We start from the raw sequence: 22015 nt of genomic DNA on the forward strand, positions 1-22015 counted from the left end.
GTGTCCCCGCTTCCCTGGGTTCCCAGGCTCTTCTGGGCAGGACTGATGAGGGAAAGCCTTAAAGTCAATCTAGTCCAAGATTCTTCTACCTTCTGCTTGTATCCTTCCGGAGATGGGAAGCTCACTCCCTATTCACAGGAGCCATTTCATCTTTGGACAGTTCTGTCAATTATAGTGTTAGTGGCGGGGAAAAGGCACCAGGTGTTAACCTCCTTTCTGGCACCTCAGTTCTCGAGTTCTGGCTAAGAGAAGAATTCAGAGCCAAGACACAAATTATAAGAGAAAGTTTATTTAGAAAGTCACAGAGGTAGGGGGGTGGGGCAGGCTGGAAGGAATCAAGGAGGGAAATGGGGGGCCATATGTAATACGTTCAACAATAAAGAATTATTTTTTTTAAAAAAAAAGAAGAAGAGAGAAAAGAAAGTCACAGAGTTAGAAGAAGTAGCTGTAGAAGAAATGGGCTCAGGAAACAAGTCATTGCAAAAGAAGGGCCTTTGGAGCTTAGCGAGGAGAGAAAGAGAGAGAGAGAGAGAGAGAGAGAGAGAGAGAGAGAGAGAGAGAGAGAGAGAAGAGAAAGCCCTGCTGGGTCCTTTCCTGAGGGCTTCTATCTGAGGTCTCAGGGGGAGGATCTCAATAGAATATTCATCAGCTTTCCAGGTGTGTCGCCTCAGCATGTGCTTTCTACTGATTGGTGGGCGCCAGGGGAGGAGCTCATTAGTCCATGCGGCTGGTCCTGATGTCAGCGTGGCTTTACTCTGCCTGGTTTTGCTGCTCCTCTGGGCCGGGGGCCGAAACATACCCAAGGCCTAGGTATGTTAATGCTGAAGGAGTGGTCCTGCAAGAGCTTGCAGTTTTGCCGTTGCTAGGCATCCGGGGCTCTCCATCCTGGTAGCACTCTGCACCTGTCCCATCGTTCCTACTCTGCTCATGCCCATCTAGCTGCCTGCTCCAAACCTGTCTCCCTGCGACATGCCGTCATTGGCATTAGTTCTGCAAAACAATGAGAAGTGACCACCTGTGGCAGCTGTCTGCGCATGCCAAGTACTGAGCATGTCTCAAGTCTGACCTCATTTCACCACATCACCGCCCTGTGGAGTGGACACTGCTATCATCACCCTTTTGTGGAGGAGGACGCTGAGGCTCAGAGAGGTTCAGCAACTTGCCCGGCATCACACAGCAAGTAAAGAGCTGAGCTGGGATTCAAACTCAGGCATGTCCAAGTCCCGCCTCTTAACTCACCTCATACCTCCTCCTATGAGAGCACATTTTTATGTAAAGACAGCAGTCATGGTCTCCTAGTTCCCCTCTTTCCACTCTAAACCTTCCTGTTCCTTCAACAGTTGCTTGTGACAGATCTGGGAATAAACATATGATTGTTTATGATGAAAGGGATTTCAAAACAGGCCTACTGTGTGACACCAGGAAAGGTGTCCTTCCCTGGTCAAAGAGAGAACATGGGAGGAAGTCCTTCCACTGCCGTCCATCTTCCTGTCTCACATCAGTGTGTGGGCACAGCTGTGGCCCTGCCATGACCACAGGGGAGGGGACAAGCCTGGAGAGATGTCGCCGGGGTGTCCTGAGCTCACTGAACTGATGCCCCAGAATCACCTCCTCAGACTCCCGAGGCTGAGATATCGGGATGTCTTTAGAGTGATGCTCCTCCCACCAGAACCAGAGCCCCCCAGAGGCTGGTTAGCACGCAGGGTCTGGCTGACCTCCGAGGATCTGTAGGTCTAGGTGGGGGCCTGAGAACCTGCATTTCTATCAGGTCCTTGGCCATTCGATGGGATTTCTGTTACCTGCAGCCAAAAGCATTCCAACTGGGGCAAATAGTTAGCATCACCTGAGCACATACTTTGAGGACTTTTATCTACAGCTCCTCTAATCCAATCTTTACACGGCTATGAGGGGCCTATGATAAATTTCCTTTTTTGTTGTTGTTGTTGTTGTTAATCTTCACTAGAGGACATTTTCCCATTGATTTTTAGAGAGAGTGAAATTGAGGGAGAGAGAGAGGGAGGGTGAGAGGGAGGAAGAGAGAGGGAGAGAGAGAAACATCAATGTGAGAGAGATACACTGATTGGCCTCCCGCACGTGTCCCACCAGGTCTGTGCCCTTGACCAGAAATCAAACCTGCGATCCTTGGGTGTGCAGGCCAACACTCTAACCACTGAGCCCACCAGCCAGGGTGATAAATGTCCACTTTATAGATGACCAGCCTTAGGCCCAAAGTGGCACTTGACTGTCTGAGGTCCCGCAGCTGGTAAGAGGACTTTCAGGTCTGTGCTCTCTGTCCCTGTGTCACCAATTGATGGAGCTCCCTGTCCGTGGGTACCTGTGGCGAGCCGGCATGGCCATGGCATACTCAGCCCCAGGGCTCCTCAGTCAGGTTCAGTGACCCTGAGAGGGGGCGGTGAAGGATTGAGAAAAGACAGATAAGAGAAGAAAGCTGGGTCTGGGTGGGACGCTGCTCCCGGATGGAGAGACAGCACCACAGACTACAAGCCGTGTCTTTATTTTATAGCCAGATTTCACCAGGCAAAGTAAGGGCGTGGTCAAGATGTTTACAACATTCTCATGGGTTTCGATCCTACTCAACTGCATGCACCTGAACTCTATCAAGCCCACATCACTCAGGCACGTGGGGCCACGTGTTCGGACCATAGGTTCAAGCTTACAACTAGAGCTGTTGGCTATAATTGTGCTGGAAGGGCCCTGCCCTCCAAGTTGGGACTTGCACGTGGCCATGAGAGGACTGTGCCTGCTCTCACTGTAGCTGCTCTCCACAGGTCCCTAAGCAGCGTGACTTGGGACCAAGGTACTGCAGCATTCAACGTGAAGTTACACAACTCTCGCAGCCTTTGCCTCACCCCAGAATTCTGCAAAAAGGAAGCACCAGCCCTGCTCCCCACCCCACCCCCCCGCCCCCTGCTTTCTCCAGTGGTCACGGCAACGCTTACATGCCGGAGGTTTGGGGACAGGTGCTGGGGTGCAGGGGGGTGGCACCCTGGGATGTCAGACCCGGGGAAGGCTGGGAAGGCGGCAGATTCTGAGGGAGGCGGCCGGACAGGGGGGCTCTCCAACACCCTGGGGAGCTGCCCATGGGGTCCTTTCTGTGAACCTGGCAATGCTTTCGTCAGAAACCAGTGGTTCCCACACATCAGTCATTATCATCCAATCTCGGTGATTGTGGCAATTCATCCGCACAATTGGTTACTTAATACTGTAAAATTACCACCTAAAAAGCCTTCGCCATATTTAGAAAAGAGGAAAGCTCTCCCCCCATCAAGGAACAAGAGCATAAAGAGAGGGCCTGTGAAAGTGAAGGCGGAGCATTGATGGCGAGAGGAGAAAGGTCAGCCAGGGCCCCCAGCAGCGCTTGTGGGCTACAGTGCGTTGGAGCACGTGGGGACACAGGGCTGCGATCCCGTGAACGGGGGCTGATGGCTGTGAAGAAGGCGACTATTTGAGACTGAATTGTATCCCCTTCCCCAAGTTCACATGTTAAAGCCCTAACCCCCAATTTGACTGTATTTAAGGAGGTAGTTAAAGTTAACTGGGGTCATAAGGGTGGGGCCCTGATCCAGTAGGACTGGTGTCCTTATAAGAAGAGACACCAGGGATGCACTCAGAGAGAAAAGGAACACAGTCAAGAAGGTGGCCGTCTACAAGCCAAGGGGAGAGGCCTCAGGGGAAACCAGTCCTGCTAGCACCCTGATCTTGAACTTCCAGCCTCCAGAACTGAGAGCAATAAAATCTGTTGTTTAAGCCCCTGAGTGGTTTGTGGTCTTTTGTTATGGCAGCCCCAGCTGATTAAGACAGTGACAGAATGAGGCTGAGCCTGTCACCACTCGCCTCTCAGAGTAGGACAGGGATCAGCATGCCAGCATCACCAGGAGCTCCCGAGGAATGCAGACTCCGGCCCCACTGCACACCTGCTGGACCAGAATCCGAATTTGGCAAGTCCCCCACCCCCTGTGATACACACACTTTAAATGACACCTTTTCCTGCTTATCAGGTGGGGGTCTCCGAGAGCCTCTGGAAATACCGCAGTAATTAGCATCTCACCACGCTCCTTCCTGGTAGAAGCCATGTAAGCAAAAATAGGTAACAGCCTGTGAGGAGGTTTCCACAGTTGTATTTCACAAACTGTTCCGATTTCTCCATAAAAGAGACGTCACAGAAATGTTTTAGAAATCAAACCAGTTTTATTGAAACAATAGCAATGTGGTCCCTGTTCATGCAAAGCACACAAAAAAATTTTTTTACAGTAAACGTTTGTACATAGGAAGTAGTAAAATACATCATTTTTCATAGAAAAAAAGCACACATGTAAGCTGCGGGCCGAGTGAGCCTACAGACGATATGAAATCTCAGAACACAGGGCACAGAAATCCGGAGGAAACCGAAACTTTTCATGTCGGGGGCAGGAGACCCAGAAACCCTGTTGGCCTGATTCTCCATTTTCTTATGGGTTAAGTGCTGATGGCGCAATGGGTGTAAGCAGGCACCACCTCGAAACACATAGAGGTGGTCCCTGATGACAAGGGCTTATGATTTGTGGTCTTGGTTTTCATTTTCAGAAGAAAAATGGTTCCAGTTTCTAAATGTTCGTGAGGATGAAAAAGACACAAGGTCTGGCTCTGAGCAGGCCGCTCGACCGATGGGCCCACTCACGGAGGCACTCGGGGACCTGGGAGCATAAAGTGATGGGTCTGCTTACTCTGGAACCTCAGGTTCTGCCTCGGGCTCGAGGCTTCAGAAGCCACGGAAAGCCCCCTGGGCTGTCACTAATTCTGAAAGCCCAGCCTTGCAGGCTGGACAGAGCACAGCCACAACCACCAAAGGCTGGTGATGGACACGCAGGAGTCCAGCAGCAGAGCTGGTACTACCCAAAGTTTCCGAGGACTCGGGTCTTTGCAGGGAACCGGACACAATATCTGACAGGCTGACCCAATTCTTTCACTCTGGCACATGGGGTTGAATAGTCAGAACCTATGAATTACTACAAGCCCACAATGCACACGGCAAAAGCATGGCCCCACAGATTTCAGCTCCGTGCAGCGAAGAGCTTCATTGCTTATACAAACTCCCTGGAGCGGGGAGGGGAGAAGCTGTTCCCCTTCAGTTTTTGCATTAAGAATGCACTCAACGCACCAGTTGTGTTTTGTTTTTGGTTTTGTTTTTTTTTCCTGGTGATTCCTTTGCCTTTGAGATATTTTGATGGGGAGTGAAATCAAATTTGAAAACTGGTGCTCACAAAAGTGATCTACTGGCCAGCCTGATGCTGGAGGGTGGAATTTTACCTTCTGTAAAGAAACACTATTTACAAAAGGGTATTTTATTTCACTGTGGGTTTTGGTCTGGGCTTATGAAGAACTTTTATAAAGTGAAGGAAGCCAGAGAGCACCACACTCCTCGGAGTCTCAGGAACATTTGGCAAGAGTTGTTCCACAAAAACAGGAAGAGGAATCCTTCTAGAGTGTTACTCTCTCTTGTGGTTATTATGCCGCAGGACCATTTCATAACCACAGGCTGTTCCTCTTCCCAGAGCTGCTAACCTCGGCGAAGAAGGTATTAAGGAACCCATTCCTCCCACTGCTAAAAAATAGGTCATCTGACAGAAGTTGAATCTGCACGTTTAATTGTCACTTTTTAAAAGCAGCAACCAAACACCTCTTCTTTGGCTGTTCTTAGATATCTCGGTGAAACCAACAGAGACTAGGAGTGTTTTTGTTTTTTTAAGTGGGCTTCAAACAGAATCTCTTGCAAAGCAAATACCCCGGTGTGAACTATGACACATAAACTAGTCTGGGCTGGTGTGTGAGCCACAATGGGTAGGGGGTAAAGAAAGGGTCCTGGTTCATTAGTCCTCAACGAGACCAAACGTCACGACAGCAGACGGCCACATGGACGAAGGGAAGGACAAAGACAAGATAAATCTCTGGAGTTACTACTGAACTCTAAATAAACCAGCACTGCTGTTTATAGAATCAGCCTGCTCGAGGCAGGACGCCAGCCAGGACAGTTGCCAGGGCAGAGCCTGAGTCTCGCTTCCCCAGCCCCCTGTTCTGGCCCATTTGTCTGACCAGCAAACATTAAACTCATTTTTCTCCATTGATCTGAACGGACTGTGTTTTAAATTTTTTTTTAAATAACTACCTTCTACCCCATTCCTGAAACTCCCCTTGCGTGTGCTCAGCCTGCCTCCTCCTGCACCCCTGAAGGCCTCAACCTGGGATCCTCAAGTCTGGTGCTCTCTCCGCAGGTCTGGAATCCTCGCTCCCCATGAGGCTGCATGAGGAGGAGCATCTTGAGTGACTGCCTGTGCAGAGGGGGCAGCAGATGGAGGCCACCAGGCCTCGGCAGGACCAGTCGCCAGTTATCGGCCGGGCCACAGGGGATGCTGTTTCTCCACGGCACAGAGATGAAATGAAGGCACAAAGGACGCGACATTGAACACCACTCAAGGGAAGTTTCCTGCCACTCCATATCCCAGCCCACCCCCAAATGACAAAATAAAAACAAGAAGCAAAACCCAGAAGCCCTCTGGAAGACCCCCTTCTCCCCAGCACTGCAAGTTCACGGCCTGACAGCAAAGATCCGGAAGGCCTTTCCGTCCCGAGCCGCCTCCAAGCTGCAAAAGAAGGGGAGGGCGTGTTATCTGAGGAAGGGTGGCTTTCCACAGCGACTTGAGCGGGGAAGGAAGAGCTGGGTGTCCCGCGTGTCCCCGTGGGGGAAGGACCGGGGCGGAGGGACACCTCCCCACAGCTGCTGGAAACGGAGTCCGCCCCCGCCAGGAACAGCTGGCAAATTCCATTCTCCTTGCCTGGGTCTGAATCTAGGTCAGGGTTGTTAAGTTATTTTCTTTTAACTCTGGGACTTACTGGCCCCAGTCTGTCTGAATTGAATACCCCCTCCAAAACTCCTGCCTGGTTTTTACTAACACCTGTCAGCCCAAATAGTGGCCATCTGGCTGACAGATTAACCGGTTGGCATTATAACAATAATGCATGTGCTGCTGTCATTAAAATAGGCACGCCGAATGCACTCAGATTGTGTGTGAGCTCTGTGCAAAGCACTTTGTATGCGCCTTTTTACCTTCCTCCCCTGGTAGGTACCATTATGTATCCCATTTTGCAGGCAAGGAGATTATGCAATCATCTCAAATCTTATTTTAAATTATTACAATCACCACCACCACCACCACCACCACCACCACCACCCCCCCCCCCCCCCCCCCCGGCAAAAGATCTTTCATGACCATTTATAATCAACTAGAAATTCGTGCACGGGGGCGGGGGGAGGGGGGAGGGTCCCATCAGCCCAGCTGGGACCCCTCGGGGGATGTCCGACTGCCGGTTTAAACTGGCAGTCAAACATCCCTCTCGCAATCCAGGACCGCTGGCTCCTAACCGCTCACCTGCCTGCCTGCCTCATTGCCCCTAACCATCCTGCCTGCCTTCCTGCCTGATCGCCCCTAACTGCCTCTGCCTTGGCCCCCGCTACCACGGCTTCTTCAGGAAGGATGTCCGGAAGGTCGTTCAGCTGTCCGGTCTAATTAGCATATTACGGCTTTTATTATTATAGATTCCCCTCCTCTCAGGACCTGGGAACTTTTCTCTCTACAGATTTGCCTATTCTGAACATTTCGTGGAAATGGAATCCCACACCATGTGGCCTGTTGTGGCTGGCTTATTTCACCTAGCATAACATTTTTGAGGTTCGTTAATGTTGTAGCAGAGTCGGTACTTCATTCCTTTTTATTGCCAAATAATATTCCATTATATGGATATACCACTTTTGTTTATCCATTCTTCAGTTGATAGACATTTAGATTCCACCTTTGGCTATTATAAATAATGCTGCTATGTAAGTGAAATAAGTCAGTCAGAGAAAGACAAGTATCACATGATCTCACTCATGTGGAATCTAATTAACAAAATAAACTGATTAATGGAGTGGATCCAGAGACATGGAAACGTGGAACAGAGTACGGAATCTCAGAGGGAAGGTGGAGGAGGTTGGGTGGGTGGGAGATCATCAACCAAAGACCGTGTGTACATACATATATGCATAACCCATGGACCCAGACAAAAGGGTGGTGAAGGCCTGGGGTGGGGGTTTGGGGGTGGGGGGCTGGAGAGGGCCACTGGGGGGAAAAGGGGACATACCTGGTATGTAATATTTCAACAATCAAGATTTAAAAAATAATAATGCTGCTATGAACATTTGTGTACAAGTGTCTGTGTGGGCATTTGTTTCAGTTCTTTTGGGTGGATATCTGGGTGCAGAGTTGCTGGGTTGTATGTTAAATGGCCTGTTCAATTTCTTAAAAAACTTCCCAGCTGTTTTCAATAGCGGCTGCACCATTGTACATTCCCACCAGCAGTCCCTGGGGGGTTCCAGTGTCTTCACAGCCTCACCAGCATTTGTTACTATCTGTCTTTCAGCCATTGCTGGTGACCGTCTGCACATAGAGAGCTTCCTCAGGCTTTTTATTCAACTGCATAGCCTTCTGTTCTATTAAAGTATTATACTCAGGTAGCAGTGCCTTTAAATAGGTATTTAGTTATTTCTAATCTCTTGTTTTTGCAAACAGTGCTAAGGAGAACAGCCTTGTCCGTGGCTTTTCACGTATGTAGGAGGTGCCTGTGGACAAGCTCCTGGAGGTGAAATTGTTGGATCAAAGGATGTGGGCATTTGTAATTTGGAAAGCTCGCCAAATTGCCCTCCATAAAGATTCTACCAACTGACAACTCCCATCCACCAAGCAAATCATCTAGCTTTGTGTTCTCAGCCGATCTAAACTAGGCCATGGAATCCAAACAGTTTTAATTTGCATCTTGCTCATTATGCATGCGTTTGAGTGTAAGATGAAAGCCCAGCCATGATCCAAGCATGATTTCCTCAGAGTCCCCCCTCCAGATTGGAAACTGCTGGACTAGAGAGCTGCCCCCCACCCCCACCACCACCACCACCACCACCACCTCAGGCTGTTCGCAAGGTCAGGGATCCTCGGGAACAGGCTGCTGGAATTCCTCCTTTTTTCCCCTTTCCCCGTGGCCAGTCCAGGCTTTGGCTACCCTGGGATTGAACTTTGAAATGTGGATCTGATAGGAGCCCTTGGCGAGCTGGAGCTGTGAGGGAAGGCCAAGGGCCCAGAGAGAGCAGGATGCTTGGCCTCGGGGCCTGGGAGCCAGCTGTCCAGCAGACTACTCAGAGGGAGAGTGGCCACACAGGGGCTGGGTTACCCCGGCTGCCCTGCTGGTTTCTGGAGAGCTCAGATTCCAGGCCTTCCTCAGGCCTCCGGGCTGCAAGATTTCCCCGGATTCTTCGCCCAAATGAATCATCTGGGAGAACCACCCAGAGCCACAAGGCAGTTGGCTCTTCCACGTGGTGGGCAAGCCACACTGGGGAAAATGACCAGGGTGTGGGTCTCCTCTGACTCCTGATGGGGCAGGGGGTTCTCCCATTCCCAGGGCCCAAACAATCCAGGGGCCAGGGGGCCATTCAGGCTGGTGTCCAGATGGGTACCTGGAACCTGGACGTCTTGCCTGGATCTACCAAGCAGCCCCACTGAGCAACTCATCCTCCTCAGAGGCAAGCGCAGGCCCACTGAACTGGCGTGTGTTCATTAGCACATCAGACACCGTGCTGACTGCTGGAGGGTCAGGGAGACCACGCGCCGCTGCGGGCAGAGAATCCCCCTCGTTTGGGTTGCTCAGAACCTTCAGTGGGTCCATCTGTGCACACCTCAACTATTCACTGAGGCCCTCCAGGTAAGCTGACAGTTGTGTATGTTTGAAATGAGTGTGATTTGAGAAATCATACAATAACCTATCTTCCTAAATCTTGACCTCTGATTCTATTTTTGGATTAGCTTGTAACTCCCACACATATGTGAAGGGAGTGTAAAGTGGCAAAGCATTTCTTGGCAATTTTCATAAAAGGTATCGAGCAATTTTCATACAAAGGGTATTAAAAATCCCTCAATTAGTTCTGAACCAACTTCTGACCCAGCAATATGTCTGTCATTCGACCAATGTTGACTGATATGTGCTGGGCACTGGGTTAGGTGTTGGGGACATGGGGTTAACAAAACTAATAGGGCTCTTGTCTTCATGTCATTTACAGCCTGGGGGTGGGAGATAAGCAGCTAAATGTGTGAACGCAATAGTTTCAGAGAGAGGCGGGTCCTGGGAGGAACATAAAACCCGGGACAATGGGATCACATCAGATGGGGGAGGAGGAAAGCGGCTGTAGGCTCAGGGGAAGAAGAATGCTTCCTCAGGGAGGTGGCCTTTGTGTAGGTCCGAATGACAAGGGGGGGTCCAGCTGCAGGAACATATAGGAGCTGGGAGCGTCCAGGGTTGGATAAAGCACCAGCAAAGGCCCTACAGTGAGAATGACCTTGGCACATTCGAGGAGCAGAGAGAAAGCGAGTGAGGGAAGTGCTGTCCTGAGGAGGAGCAATGCGCCAAGAGAGGGTGCGGAAGTGGGCAGGGCTGGCCGCAGGCGTGACCTTGCGTGGTAAGAGGAGGGGGTTTTGTTCTCCATTGCAATGGAGAGCCGTTGGGGGCAGGGTTTAAACAGCAGAGAGAGAGAGAGACACCTGGGCCTTATATAAAGAGATCCACACGTCAGCGGTGCTATTCTACCACAAGGAAGTTACCTAAAGAAAGTGTCAATGCAGCACACGGGCTTGTGCAAAGGTGTTCTTTGCCGTGTTGTTTAATAAAAGAAAAGAGGAAGCAACACGATGCCCAGTGGCTGGGGAAATGGTGGTCTGTCCACGCAAGGGAACAGTGTGTAGCCCCTGAGGCGATGGTGTGGCGACATCGAGCCTGACTTGGAGCGACACTCGCAGCCTGTGGCTGACTGAGGAGCTAACAGGACGAGACGGATAGCACGGTCCCATTTTATAAAAAAGTAAAAAACAAGGTGCTTGTGTGTAATCAGAAGAAAATGGGAGGAAACATACCAGGATGTGGAGTGGTTCCTCCTAGGTGCTGGAGTTCAGTGACGGTAATTTCTTAAAATTAGTTGCAGTATTTTTTGAAGTTTCTCTAATCTTATTTTAAAAAGAAGGAAGGAGGGGAAAGAGAGAGAAAGGAAAAAGAAAGGGAGGGAGGAAGGGAGGAAGTCAGGAAGGGGAGAGGAGGGAGGGGAAACCAACACGAAAATTCCCCACAGAACTTGGAAGAGCGGGGGCGGGGGGGGGGGGGGTCCCTTTGGCTGACTCAGTTCATGCGGGGCCTCTGACCTACCTGACAGTGTGACAAGGTGCTCTGGGAAAGGTCTGCAGCCTCAGGCGGTGTCCCCGTCTCTGCCTGGTTACTGACTCCCAGCCTTCTGATGGCCATCACCCTGCCCCAGGCACTAACATTCACCTCCTGCCAGCAGCCCTGCCCGGCACACTCACTACACAACAGGTGCTGCCTCCATCCCAAGGCCTCACTTGTCATCCATTCCTTGCAGCCACCCCACGGGATCTCTAAGGTTCTTCCCACTTTCAGGGGGCAACCAGGGCTCTGAGAGGTGACACAATCAGCTCCAAATGAAACACCTGTTCCAGGTGCAGCTGGGATATGGACTCAGGATGTGGGACCCCTTTCTAACCGTTACCCTAAATGGACGGGCTGTGGCCAGGCCAGCCCTGAAGATGGCATTGGCTGACCCAGATGGCAGTGGGAGCCCCTCGGAGGCGGGGCCTGCAGGTCCACAAGGAGCTGCAAAGTTCAGGCTGAGTCCTAGAGGCTCCCCCGTCAGTGAGAAGATCCCCATTTGGCGCCGCACAACACAGACTGGATTAAAGAGAGAGGGCAGCTGGCAGTTCTGGGAGCAGGGTGACCTGTCCTGGGAAGGATGGAGGAGTTGTCCATGTCACTGGCGGCATATTTCCCAATCTCCTTGTGAAATCTGCCTTTAGAAATGGTCCTGGTCTAAGAAAACGTCTTGAACCAATATTCACCCAGACGTCCAGCTTCTTCCCCAGAATACTTGCACAAAGCCCAGTCCCAATATCAAAACCTCTCTCTGACGTCCTTTCCTTCCTCCGCTATCCTCCACGGGCACACGTGTGAGAGCAGGTGCCTGTCCCCTTACGCTGTCCTAATTCGGCACGGCCACCTTTCAAAACGTTCAGGAAATCCTCTTCTAGAAGTCATTGCCTAAACCAGGGGTGGGGAACCTTTTCCTGCCAAGGGCCATGTGGGTATTTCTAACATCACTTTCAGGCCATGCAAAATCATCAACTTAAAAATTAGCCTGCTATATTTGGTCAAACATTTGACCAACTCACCCCGAATGCCTTGGCAGGGCCAGACTAAATGAGTTCTCGGGCCTTCTACGGCCCGAGGGCCAGACGTTCCCCACCTGTAAACGTAAACCGATACCACTTTGAAGCAGGACCAGCTGTTGGCCGCGTGCTGGCAGTGCTGTTCGGGAGTTTTGTTGGTTTGAGTGATTGAAGGATTCCCTACATTTAGAACCCAGTTTGCTGGGAATGGGCTGCCGATGGCCAGGGCCCACATCTCCCTTGAGACTGACTGTGACCACTCCAGGGTCCCAGCCAACGTTGGGGACAGAGCCACCCCCTGGCCCAGATTGATCCCCACAGTCCCTAAGGGGAACAGGCTCTGGGGAAATTCCTCAGCCCTGGGCTCTGTGCAGGGTTGCTGAGGCCCCATCTGAACAAGGGGAGATGGGGCAGGGCCACCCTGGAGACGTCCAGCATCTGCTGCAGCCACGTCACCGAGCAGGCGCCTCTGGACAGTAAGTCGGGGTCCTGCTTGACACACTGAGCTCCCTGCACCTCCTTCTATAGCAGAACCACCCTGGGCCCTGCTACTACCGTATTTCCACGTCTTTCCCCCGAAAAGACTGTAAGTCCCACGAGGGCAGAGGGCAGGCAGGTTCCCTGCTGGTCCTAGTGCCTGGACACTAGGGCTCACCCTGCGTAAGACGTGTGATGTGAGTGCATGTTGGGAGGGTGATGCAAGAGGAAAGATTGCATTCCTTAACAAGCCTCTTCCTTGTCCTGAAAGGTAATCTATCTAAGGCTGTTTCTTATGATCAAGTTGATTGGCACCATGTTAAGAGCCACAGCATCTGGAGGTTCGCAGCAGACCTTAGAAGGAATGCCACAGGAAGAAGGGCCACCAGTTTCTTCGGACACTCACTATGAGCCACCAGTAAGCGCTTTGCACACACCGTCTCATTCATCGTCACAGCAACCTTTCCATGCGGCGGGACCGCGGCTGGGGGAGACTGCCTACCCAAGGACACACAGCGCAGCAGGGTCCCAAACGCCATCGATCCTACGTGCCCTCTGGCCTAGCCTCTTCCCTCCGTACGTGCAGGGTGGACCTTGTCATCTCGGTGCCATGGACCCCAGCACAGGTCCTGGCTCACCGTGTGTAGTAAATGAGTGACTCTTAATGGCAAAATGTCAGAATCATGTACAGTGTTGGCTACGTGTGCCGGGGACACGGTCCCCTTCCATCCCCCTCACAGTAGCGGCCGTCACCCTCCAGTGCGCCAGCCGAGCCCCTCCTGGAGTTTCTGACTCAGGTCTGAGGCGGCCCGAGGATCTGCTCTCTAACCAGTACCTGGTTGACTGGGACGCTGCCGGCCTGGGGAGCCCACGATGAGTTCCCCACCTCACCTCCACTCAGGGGACGGGAGCTCTCATTTCCCCCTTCACAGGGGAGGAAACCGAGGCCCAGAGAGTGGAGTAACCTGCGCAAATACCATCACAGATTCCAGCCTGTAGGATGCGGGGTGTGGGGCAGGGAGGAGTCCAGGGAAGAGGGGAGCAGAGTCCCCGCTAGGGGGGCGCTATGGAAGCTAACACTTTCTGAAAGTCACCAACACCTTCTGAACAGTGCAGCGGGCTTCGGCCACGCGGGGCCTGGGCAAGGCTGCCTGGCAGATGCTCATAACAACAGTGGCCATTCAGGTGGGTCCCTGGGGAGAGAGAACGAATGACGGGCCTCATGGGGAGGGGGCGTCACAGTGAACAAGAAGCCCATTCTGGGACCCCGTCTTGGCCCCCTGCCTTTCCCAGACACCCGCCTTTTGGAGGCCACACAATAAGCCCTTTTGCAGCCCTGGGAGCTGCTGTGATGTCCTCAGGATAGTACAGGCAGAGGACAGAGGCCGACCCACCACGCAGCTTCTCTTAAAGAGCTCAGTAGATTGGTGCGCTGGGATTTCTTCCCGGCCTGGCCAGGAAATTCCACCTCATGAGCTGCTTCATTTCCCTCCCATTAAATCAATGGAATTTCCCTTCATTAAGCTTTTCCCAAACAAAGGTTGCAAATGCTGAGGGAGAAATTGCATGAGCAGTTAGCTGTGGCTTCCGGGCTGAGGGCAGTGACTGTGCAGGGGCCCCTGGGAAGCAGCATGTGCGATTCCCGTCACGGGGTTCAGCCAGGTCTTCACACACAGCACCGCCCGGAGGCTGAGCGCGCTCCGGGAGGAGGGGACGGGGGGACAGGAGGATGGAGCCACGAGACCTTCAGGTTCAAGGGGCCTTAGCGCATCTTGTGTTCTTGACTTTATACACCTTTTCTAAAGAGGGCCCTCAAATGTAAAGTCTTCAGCATTCCCTGTGTTATGGGCTGAACTGAGCCCCCTCCCCAGCTCACATCCTGAAGCCCTGACCCCAGCACCCTCAGAATGGGACTGTACTTGGAGATGGGGCCGCTAAAGATGTACTTAAATTAAAGTGAGGTCACTGCGGCGGGTCCTGCCCCAGTACGGCCGGTGGGCTTCTAAAAAGAGCTGGGCATCATCTCAGGGAATCCCCCCTCCACCCTGAGAGGTAGAGACTACTGTTATCCCCCTATCACAGATGAGAAAACTGAGGCTCAAAGAAATCAGGCGGCTGTTCAAGGTCACAAAGCTGGTAAGAAGTAGAGCCTCCAGACTCTCTGCTCTCATTTATGTAACAATATGTAAGTACATTATTATGGAGCTATATCTAACCACTATCTAGATATATAAAAGCCCAGCAACCGTTATGGTGGAACAACCAGAACAACCGGTCACTATGACACACACTGACCACCAGGGGGCAGATGCTCAACGCAGGAGCTGCCCCCTGGTGGTCAGTGCGCTCCCACAAGGGGAGTGCTGCTCAGCCAGAAGCCAGGCTCATGGTTGGCGAGCACAGCAACAGTGGCAGGAGCCTCTCCCGCCTCCGATGCAGTGCTAAGGAGCAGCGAGCCTGGCTTCTCAGGGATTGGGCCTAAGCTGGCAGGCAGACATCCCCTGAGGGGTCCCGGACTGCAAGAGGGTGTAGGCCGGGCTGAGGGACTCCCTCCCCCAACCCCCCCGCCACCGCACCAAGTGCATGAATTTCATGCAGCTGGCCTCTAGTGTAACTATAATTTGATCCCACTGTTTGTGGGGGAAGCAGGAGACAGGCACACATGCACACATAGAAAAGGGACCATAGGCACAGGCACCAAACATCTAACAGCAACTCCCCCAGGTGACAGGTGATGGATGGCTGTTTTCCTATGGACTCCTCTGATGTTTCTAAATTTTCTAAAAAATTGTGCATTGGTAATAGAAAGAGACAAGCTTTTGCTTTGAAAAGAGAAAGGAAGAGGAAAGTACAGGCTTCTCGGGGTGTTCTGGTAAGAGCTAATGCAAGTCTGCCCGAGTTTCATCTTAACAAACATCATCCTGGGCCCTCTGCCGGGCCCCCCAGGGGCACCACTGTGGCCTTGGGTGTGGAGAGTCGAGGAGCACAGTCCTACCTTTCAGACTGGACCCCGTTCCTGAGCGAGCCCACGTACGTCTTCTTTTTATCGACCGGCATCACGTCCACGTAGCCCCCGCTGTCGTTCCTGATGACTCCCGCGTGCACGGCCGTCTTACAGATGCTCGAGGTCTGAAAGCACAGGAAGAGCTGTGGTCAATGTCGAGGGTCAGGCTCCGGGGTGAAGATCAGCCTCCTGCTGGGGGTCAGCCTCCTGCTTGGTGGCCAACCTTGAGGAAAGGACCGTCACTGCCTTGATTCCTCAGTGGTCTCTCCAGAGAGACCCGACATCATTCATTCGTTCGTTCATTCATTCATTTGTTCAACAAAAATGTTCTGTGCTGGGCACTGTCCTAGATGCAGCGGGGTTCCACAGGGAACAAGACGAAGACCTTGCCTTCACAGAGTGAAGGGAGACAAGTAAACAAATACAAAAACAAATAACTCGGGCTATGAACAAATAAAACCAGATCGTAAGATAAAATGACGAAGGACAGTTAATCAGGGAAGACTGTTCTTGATGGGCCATTTGCACTTAGACCTGAGTGACGAAAAGGAACCAGCCACAGCCATGGGAGCCTCTCTGGGCAGCAGAGCATCCCAGGCAGAGGAAGCAGCTTGTACAAAGGCCCTGGGGCCCTGTCCCAGGATCAAAAAGAGGACTGGGGGCTGAGTCAGGCAGAGTGTGGCGGGAGAGGTAGGAGAGGGGAGCAGGGGCCAGTCACGCGGGGCTGTGAGGACCACAGCGGGAGTCTGGATTTATTCTAGGTGCCAGGGGAGCCGCTGGCTTTCAAGCAGGGGCAGGGTGTGCTGTTTTCTATAGTCATCACGTAGTCCAATTCCTGTGTAATGAAACCCTCGAGTAAAACGTTCATTAGGGCCTTGACTTATCCAATAGAAAAGTGGGCTGGGTTGTCTGAGAGTCATGAATCAGCATTTCTCAAATTCGTTCAGGGGTGGAGTGGCTGGTGTTGGCTGAATGCCGGCTGCTGGGCCGCACCCTGACCTATGGATGCAGAGTCTCCCCAGACAAGGGCTGGTGGTCCTGATGCACTCAAGGCTAAGAACCTGGTAGGTAGCACCTCATGCCTCTCCTATGATCCTCCCAATGGCCTGTGCTAAAGCCCCACGCTAGCCGTGGCAGCGGGTCCCCATCTTCACAGCAACTCAGAGCACCTTTTCCGGATGACAATGCCTGGACCCCTCCCCTCCCAACCCCACCAGTTCGGTTGCTCTGGGATGAAGCTTAAGACTCATTGTGTGAACATGAGTGAACTTTTGGAAAGAGGGGGATACTTGTTGGTAGAAAACAGAGTCGCCCGGAGAATGGCCCCAGTGGCATCTAATGATACACTCAACCAGGCTGATGGAGCCGGCTGCTCAGTCTAGCTCAGCCATCTGCCGACTTAAAGATAAAAAGTCAGACCCGACACCACTGGGCAGGAAGACCGACTCCAGGCCCCACAGGGGCTCGGCCCGTGGCCTGTGGACTCCGTGGGGGCGGGGGTGGACAGGGTAGACGGGGCCAGGTTAGCTGTGCCTTAGTCCATCCTGTGGGCGCATGGAGTGGGGGACACAGGCCCCTGCCAACCTGTCCTGAGCGGGAAAACGTGAACATGCCACGCAGGCTCCCTCAGCAGGAGGCGGGCCTGGGCTTTGTGGTGGCTCCATGCCGCCCGCTGCACAGTACGGGGGACCAGTCATCACTCTGGGGCGACTGAGGTCCCAACCGCTGGTTAATCAACCAGCACCTCCTTCATGAAGAGAGCAAGAGAGGGAAGAAGACAAGCACATTCCACGTGCAGGGGGTACCTGAAGGAGTCAACCTCACAGACAGGGAAAGGAGAGTGGCGGCTCCCAGGGGCTGGGGGAGGGGGAGGGGAGGGGGAGGGGAGGCGCTGGGCAAGGGACAGAGCGTTTCAGATTTGCAAGGTGAAAAACTGGAGCTCTAGTGCCGGACAATGTGCATATAGTCAACACTGCCAACTGCACACTTACACATGGTTAAGAAGGAAAATTTCACGTTATGTATGGTTTCCCACAATAAGAGAAAGGAAAAGGAAGAGCAGGGGAGAGGGAGAGGGAGAGGGAGAAGGACAGGGGGAGAGAGGGAGAGGGGGAGAGAGGGAGAGAGGGAGAGGGAGACCGAGAACACACCCCAGCCTAGAGAACGCTTTCCTCCCAGAGCTAAGCAGCGCCCCCCTAAGCGTGGTCAGCCAGGCTCTGTCCCTGGCACGGCCCTCCACCTTTCTTTGTCCCCCTGTCCTTACCACTGTCCCTGGCCTGTCTGTGTTTGGAAAATGTACCCTGAACTGCTCTTTGAATGGGACAAGCAACCCACCTCGCAGGTTCCTAACACCAGACAGGAGAGGATAGATTCATTCTTTGAGGAGTGAAATATCACTGAGCTTCTTACTGCTCAGAACCCGCAGCCGTTCAAAAATTGCATCATGCCCTCTCAAGGGATATGCCCTTCAGATCTGCCCTTCAGCCACAGCCTTGTCCTTCGAAAAACCAGGTCATTCTGGAGAAGTTGCTGATTTTGCACAAGAAGAAAAATGCTTCATGCAGGAGACCCGTCACGGCCGGTCCCCTGGAAAGTTAGCTTGCTGTGAGAAAGGTGGAGAGTGCCCTGGCCGGCTGCTCAGTGGTTAGAGCATCAGCCTGTGGATTCCCAGTCAATGGCATGTACCTCGGTTGCAGGCTCAATCCCCAGTCTGGGTCACAGTGCATGTGGGAGGCAACCAATTGATCTCTCTCTCTCTCTCTCTCTCCCTCTCCCCCTCTCCACTCCTCCCTCCCTTCTACTCTCTCTAAGAATCAATGGGAAAATATCCTTGGGTGAGGATTTAAAAAAAAAGGTGGACAGCCCAGAGCCCACACACATTCATACTAAATGCTGGAGAACTGGACTTCTTGCTTCCCATGACTGATTTACCTGGTTTAACTGAAGGCCAGTTCCTTAAGTCCTGCCCCAACTCATCTCATCTTCTTCAATGACTAAATGAATGAGGGCAGGTTCCTTAGCCCGAAGTGGCCCGCAGGGGGTCTGTGAGGCCCTGAGGGTGCAGGCAGAGCTCTGGGTGTCTGTAGGGCCAGCAAGAACCTTCCCGGGGCCAGTGCTGAGCACAGGAAGCCCCTCCGTCCCAGGCCAACCCGGACAGTTGTCATCCTGTCACCACCTCCAGAGAAAGGACCCCCAACTTCTCAGTTCTCAACAGGGTCTGTGCCCTCGAAGCTGCAGAAGCAACCCCTTTACAGCCATCTCAGAGCGGCAGGGAGACGAGAGGGAAACGAACTTGCTGGGACTCCTCTGCGTTCGCGCTGGCGGGCGAGCTTTGTCAGTGGGCACAGCGCCCTTACTGCTCTCACTGGCAGCGGAAGTGGCATTTTTTTTTTCTCTCCTGGTATTGCTCACCCTGCTACCCAAGTTACCAGAAGTGGGGCCCTGGGGCTATTTCCAGGGGGACCAACACCTCTGCTGGCCCGCACTGGCCCTCCTGCAGGCCCTGCCTGGCGAGCCGAGCCGTACAGACTAACTGTTGCCAAGAGGCGGTGCCCTCCGGTTGTGTGCCCTCTGAGACAGGCCTTTCCTCCGCTGGAGGACCTCCGGATGCCAGAGGCAACACGAAGCCACGGCCAGGCCTACGCAAACCTCACACCCACGGCTGCTCTTTCTCACGCGATAGGCCCAGTGCTCGCCCTTATCTACACACATCTTCATCCTCCAGGCCGGGCAAACACTGTTCTTCCCTTTTCTCCCCCCCCGCCCCACCTTCTCCCACAGCGCTCCTCTCACCGTAAAGGGACAGGCTGTCCCTTTCCTCCTCGCAGGGCCCCACGTCACACGAATATCTGACTGTTTATTGACAACGGTCCTCAGCGGGATCTGTCTCCGTGAGGCTGGAGCCGCTCCACGCTGCCCGCGTGTCCCTGGGCGACTGTTAAGTCCCAGTGTCTCTATTTTCTAATGTAAAGGGGGGATCAGCTACAGTTTTGAGCACCCCCAAGGCAGGCCCTGCTCCCAGTGTTTCACATGCACTGATACAGTCAGCTCCCAACAACCCTGCAACGTAGGTGTTCTTAGTGGTCCCTCTTGACAGTCGGGCAGACTGGGGCTGGGGGAGGTTAAGTGTCAAACAGCAGAGCCCTGACCGCCACCCAGAGCCGGCGAGCTGCACCCTCTGCTCCAGGGGCCACCTCATCAATGGGCAGATGAAGCAATGGCTGAACGCAGGCTTGCACCTGAACACAGGCTTGCACACGGTCAGTGCTCAGTAGATGTTTGGTAACCAGACAAAGGCCACCACCCTAATCATCACGGTCACGCTATTATTGAAAATTCTCAAGGGACGGTCATCTCTCACCTGGTGGTCCTCTAAGTGTATTCCTGGACCAGTGTGGGAGCATCGCTGGGGATTCTGGCTCTACCCCAGACCCACTGAGTCAGAACTACTGGGGTGGGGCCCGGAAGTCTGTTGGAACAGCCCTCCGGGGATTCTGATGCATAAGAACGAATCCAACCACCAAGGGAGACAGGGAGGACAGATAAGAACACTGAGGTTCAGTGTGGTGTGTGTGTGGAGGGGGGGTCAGGGAGGGGCTTGCCCACCACCCCCCAACTAGTAAATGCCACAGGTGGGGCTTGAACGCTTGCCTTCTGACCCAGACTTTGTGCTTCGGGCTACACCCTGATGCTTCTCCCACCTGCAGCTCACCACAAAGTGAGGGGTCTGCCAAGTACACTGGGTGAGCAGGCAGGGACTGCAGCCCTGTGAGGCCCTTCGAAGATCTGGAGACAACGCTCCCAAAATAAATCTCTTAGCTAAACAAACACTTTCCAAAAGACATCACCATTTCCCAGAATACAGTGAGTGACCTAGAAACCAAGGCCAGAAAAGAACCTCTGGGACGGAGGTAGCTTTCTTCCTTCCTCCCCTCCTCCCCCTCCCCTCCCGGCCTCCTCCTCTCGTGTTCTTTCTCCCTCTCCTCCTTCCTTCTCTTGCTGTCCGAAGAGCTGTGTAAGTATTGACCACTGTGGCATCTTCATTGAGTTCGTTCTTCAACAAACGTTCATTGAACACTTGTTGTGTGCCAAGCTCTGCCCATGAGCACGGTGGTTCCCAAAACTCAAAACGCTAGAGAATGAGTTCAAGCCTTCACACAGGTTTCCGCCTCAGGCCTGCTAACATAGTGTCCCCATGAGTGCAGGTACATTCAGGCACAATGGGATGGAAGGAAGAGAGCCGAAGGCAAGACACACCTCATGGCATCTCACCTCGCCAGGTACCAGCTTGTGTGCTTTGGGCAGGTGATGGGACAGGTTATTCTGACCTTACTTTCCCGCTCTGTCAGATGGAGATAACAAAACCTGCAGGTGGTGTTCTTAAAGGCCCTGACACATAGGGAAAGGCAGCTTTATGTTATTACTCCGTTTGTATCCAGTTCTTGTATGTCTTACCTTTGGGGAAGGGCTTGTGTTTTAGACGGTGAGCTGCTATACTGTTTGCTGCAGGTAGACTTCGTTTTCATATCTTTATAGAGATGACACTTTTTGTGTCATTGCATAATGAATTGTGTTGTCCCATTCAGTATGCTTAACCTTCGATTCTACTTTATAGGATAGAAATATTGCCACTCCTACTTCATTTGTTTGCTTCTTTGTATTTTGCTGGAATCACTTTAAGTCATTTCAAAGTCAAAGTCTCTGTCTTTTAAAAGCAGACTTTGGTTCAGACATTTAGTATAATAGCGTGTGTGTGTGTGTGTGTGTGTGTAATTTTACTCCTTTATTAAACTTTTAGAACTCAGTTTTGGCCAAGCAGTTTTTGAGGAAAAACAATGACTCATTTAAAGAGGAAAGAAAAAAAGATAGGAAAAATGTTGGCCATTAGGCGGCTCTGACCTCGTAGAACTCATGTCCTCACCTTCACAGGGATCCAGAACAAACGAAGGCGGATGAAGGCAAAGACAGACGGCGATGGTGTGTGAGAGAGAACCACACCAGTGAAGGTGAGAAACAGTGGAGGGAAAATGCTTGCTGGGGATGAGTGGTGCTAATCTAATCATGGGAATCCAGATCTAGAAGAGGCCCTGGACTAGAAAGCCCCAGCTGGCTCGTTTCACAGTGAGGTGAATGACTTGGCGAGATCACACAGGCTGCTGGGCAGAGCAGCGACCATACTCACATCTGCTGGGTCACCATGTCCCTAAACCCTGGGCAGCTGGAGGGAGCAGAC

The 22015-nt window shown here is 52.5% G+C and overlaps 1 protein-coding gene across 1 annotated transcript in view; it reads right to left on the reverse strand.

Moving 5' to 3' along the window:
• Nucleotides 1-4195: 4195 nt before the first annotated feature.
• CRISPLD2 (cysteine rich secretory protein LCCL domain containing 2) overlaps nucleotides 4196-22015 on the reverse strand; it is a 65167-nt gene continuing 47347 nt past the window's right edge. The window contains exons 14-15 of the mRNA XM_070398188.1: nucleotides 15775-15908; nucleotides 4196-6638 (exon numbers count right to left, since the gene is read on the reverse strand). Of these exons, the coding sequence (XP_070254289.1) occupies nucleotides 6584-6638; nucleotides 15775-15908 (189 nt within the window). The 3' untranslated portion in view covers nucleotides 4196-6583. The remainder of the gene's footprint in view (nucleotides 6639-15774; nucleotides 15909-22015) is intronic.

This window comes from Myotis yumanensis, unplaced genomic scaffold, assembly GCF_028538775.1.
Source record: "Myotis yumanensis isolate MYYU_CA2020_CCGP unplaced genomic scaffold, mMyoYum1.0.hap1 SCAF_18, whole genome shotgun sequence".
In the NCBI taxonomy this organism is placed as follows: domain Eukaryota; kingdom Metazoa; phylum Chordata; class Mammalia; order Chiroptera; family Vespertilionidae; genus Myotis; species Myotis yumanensis.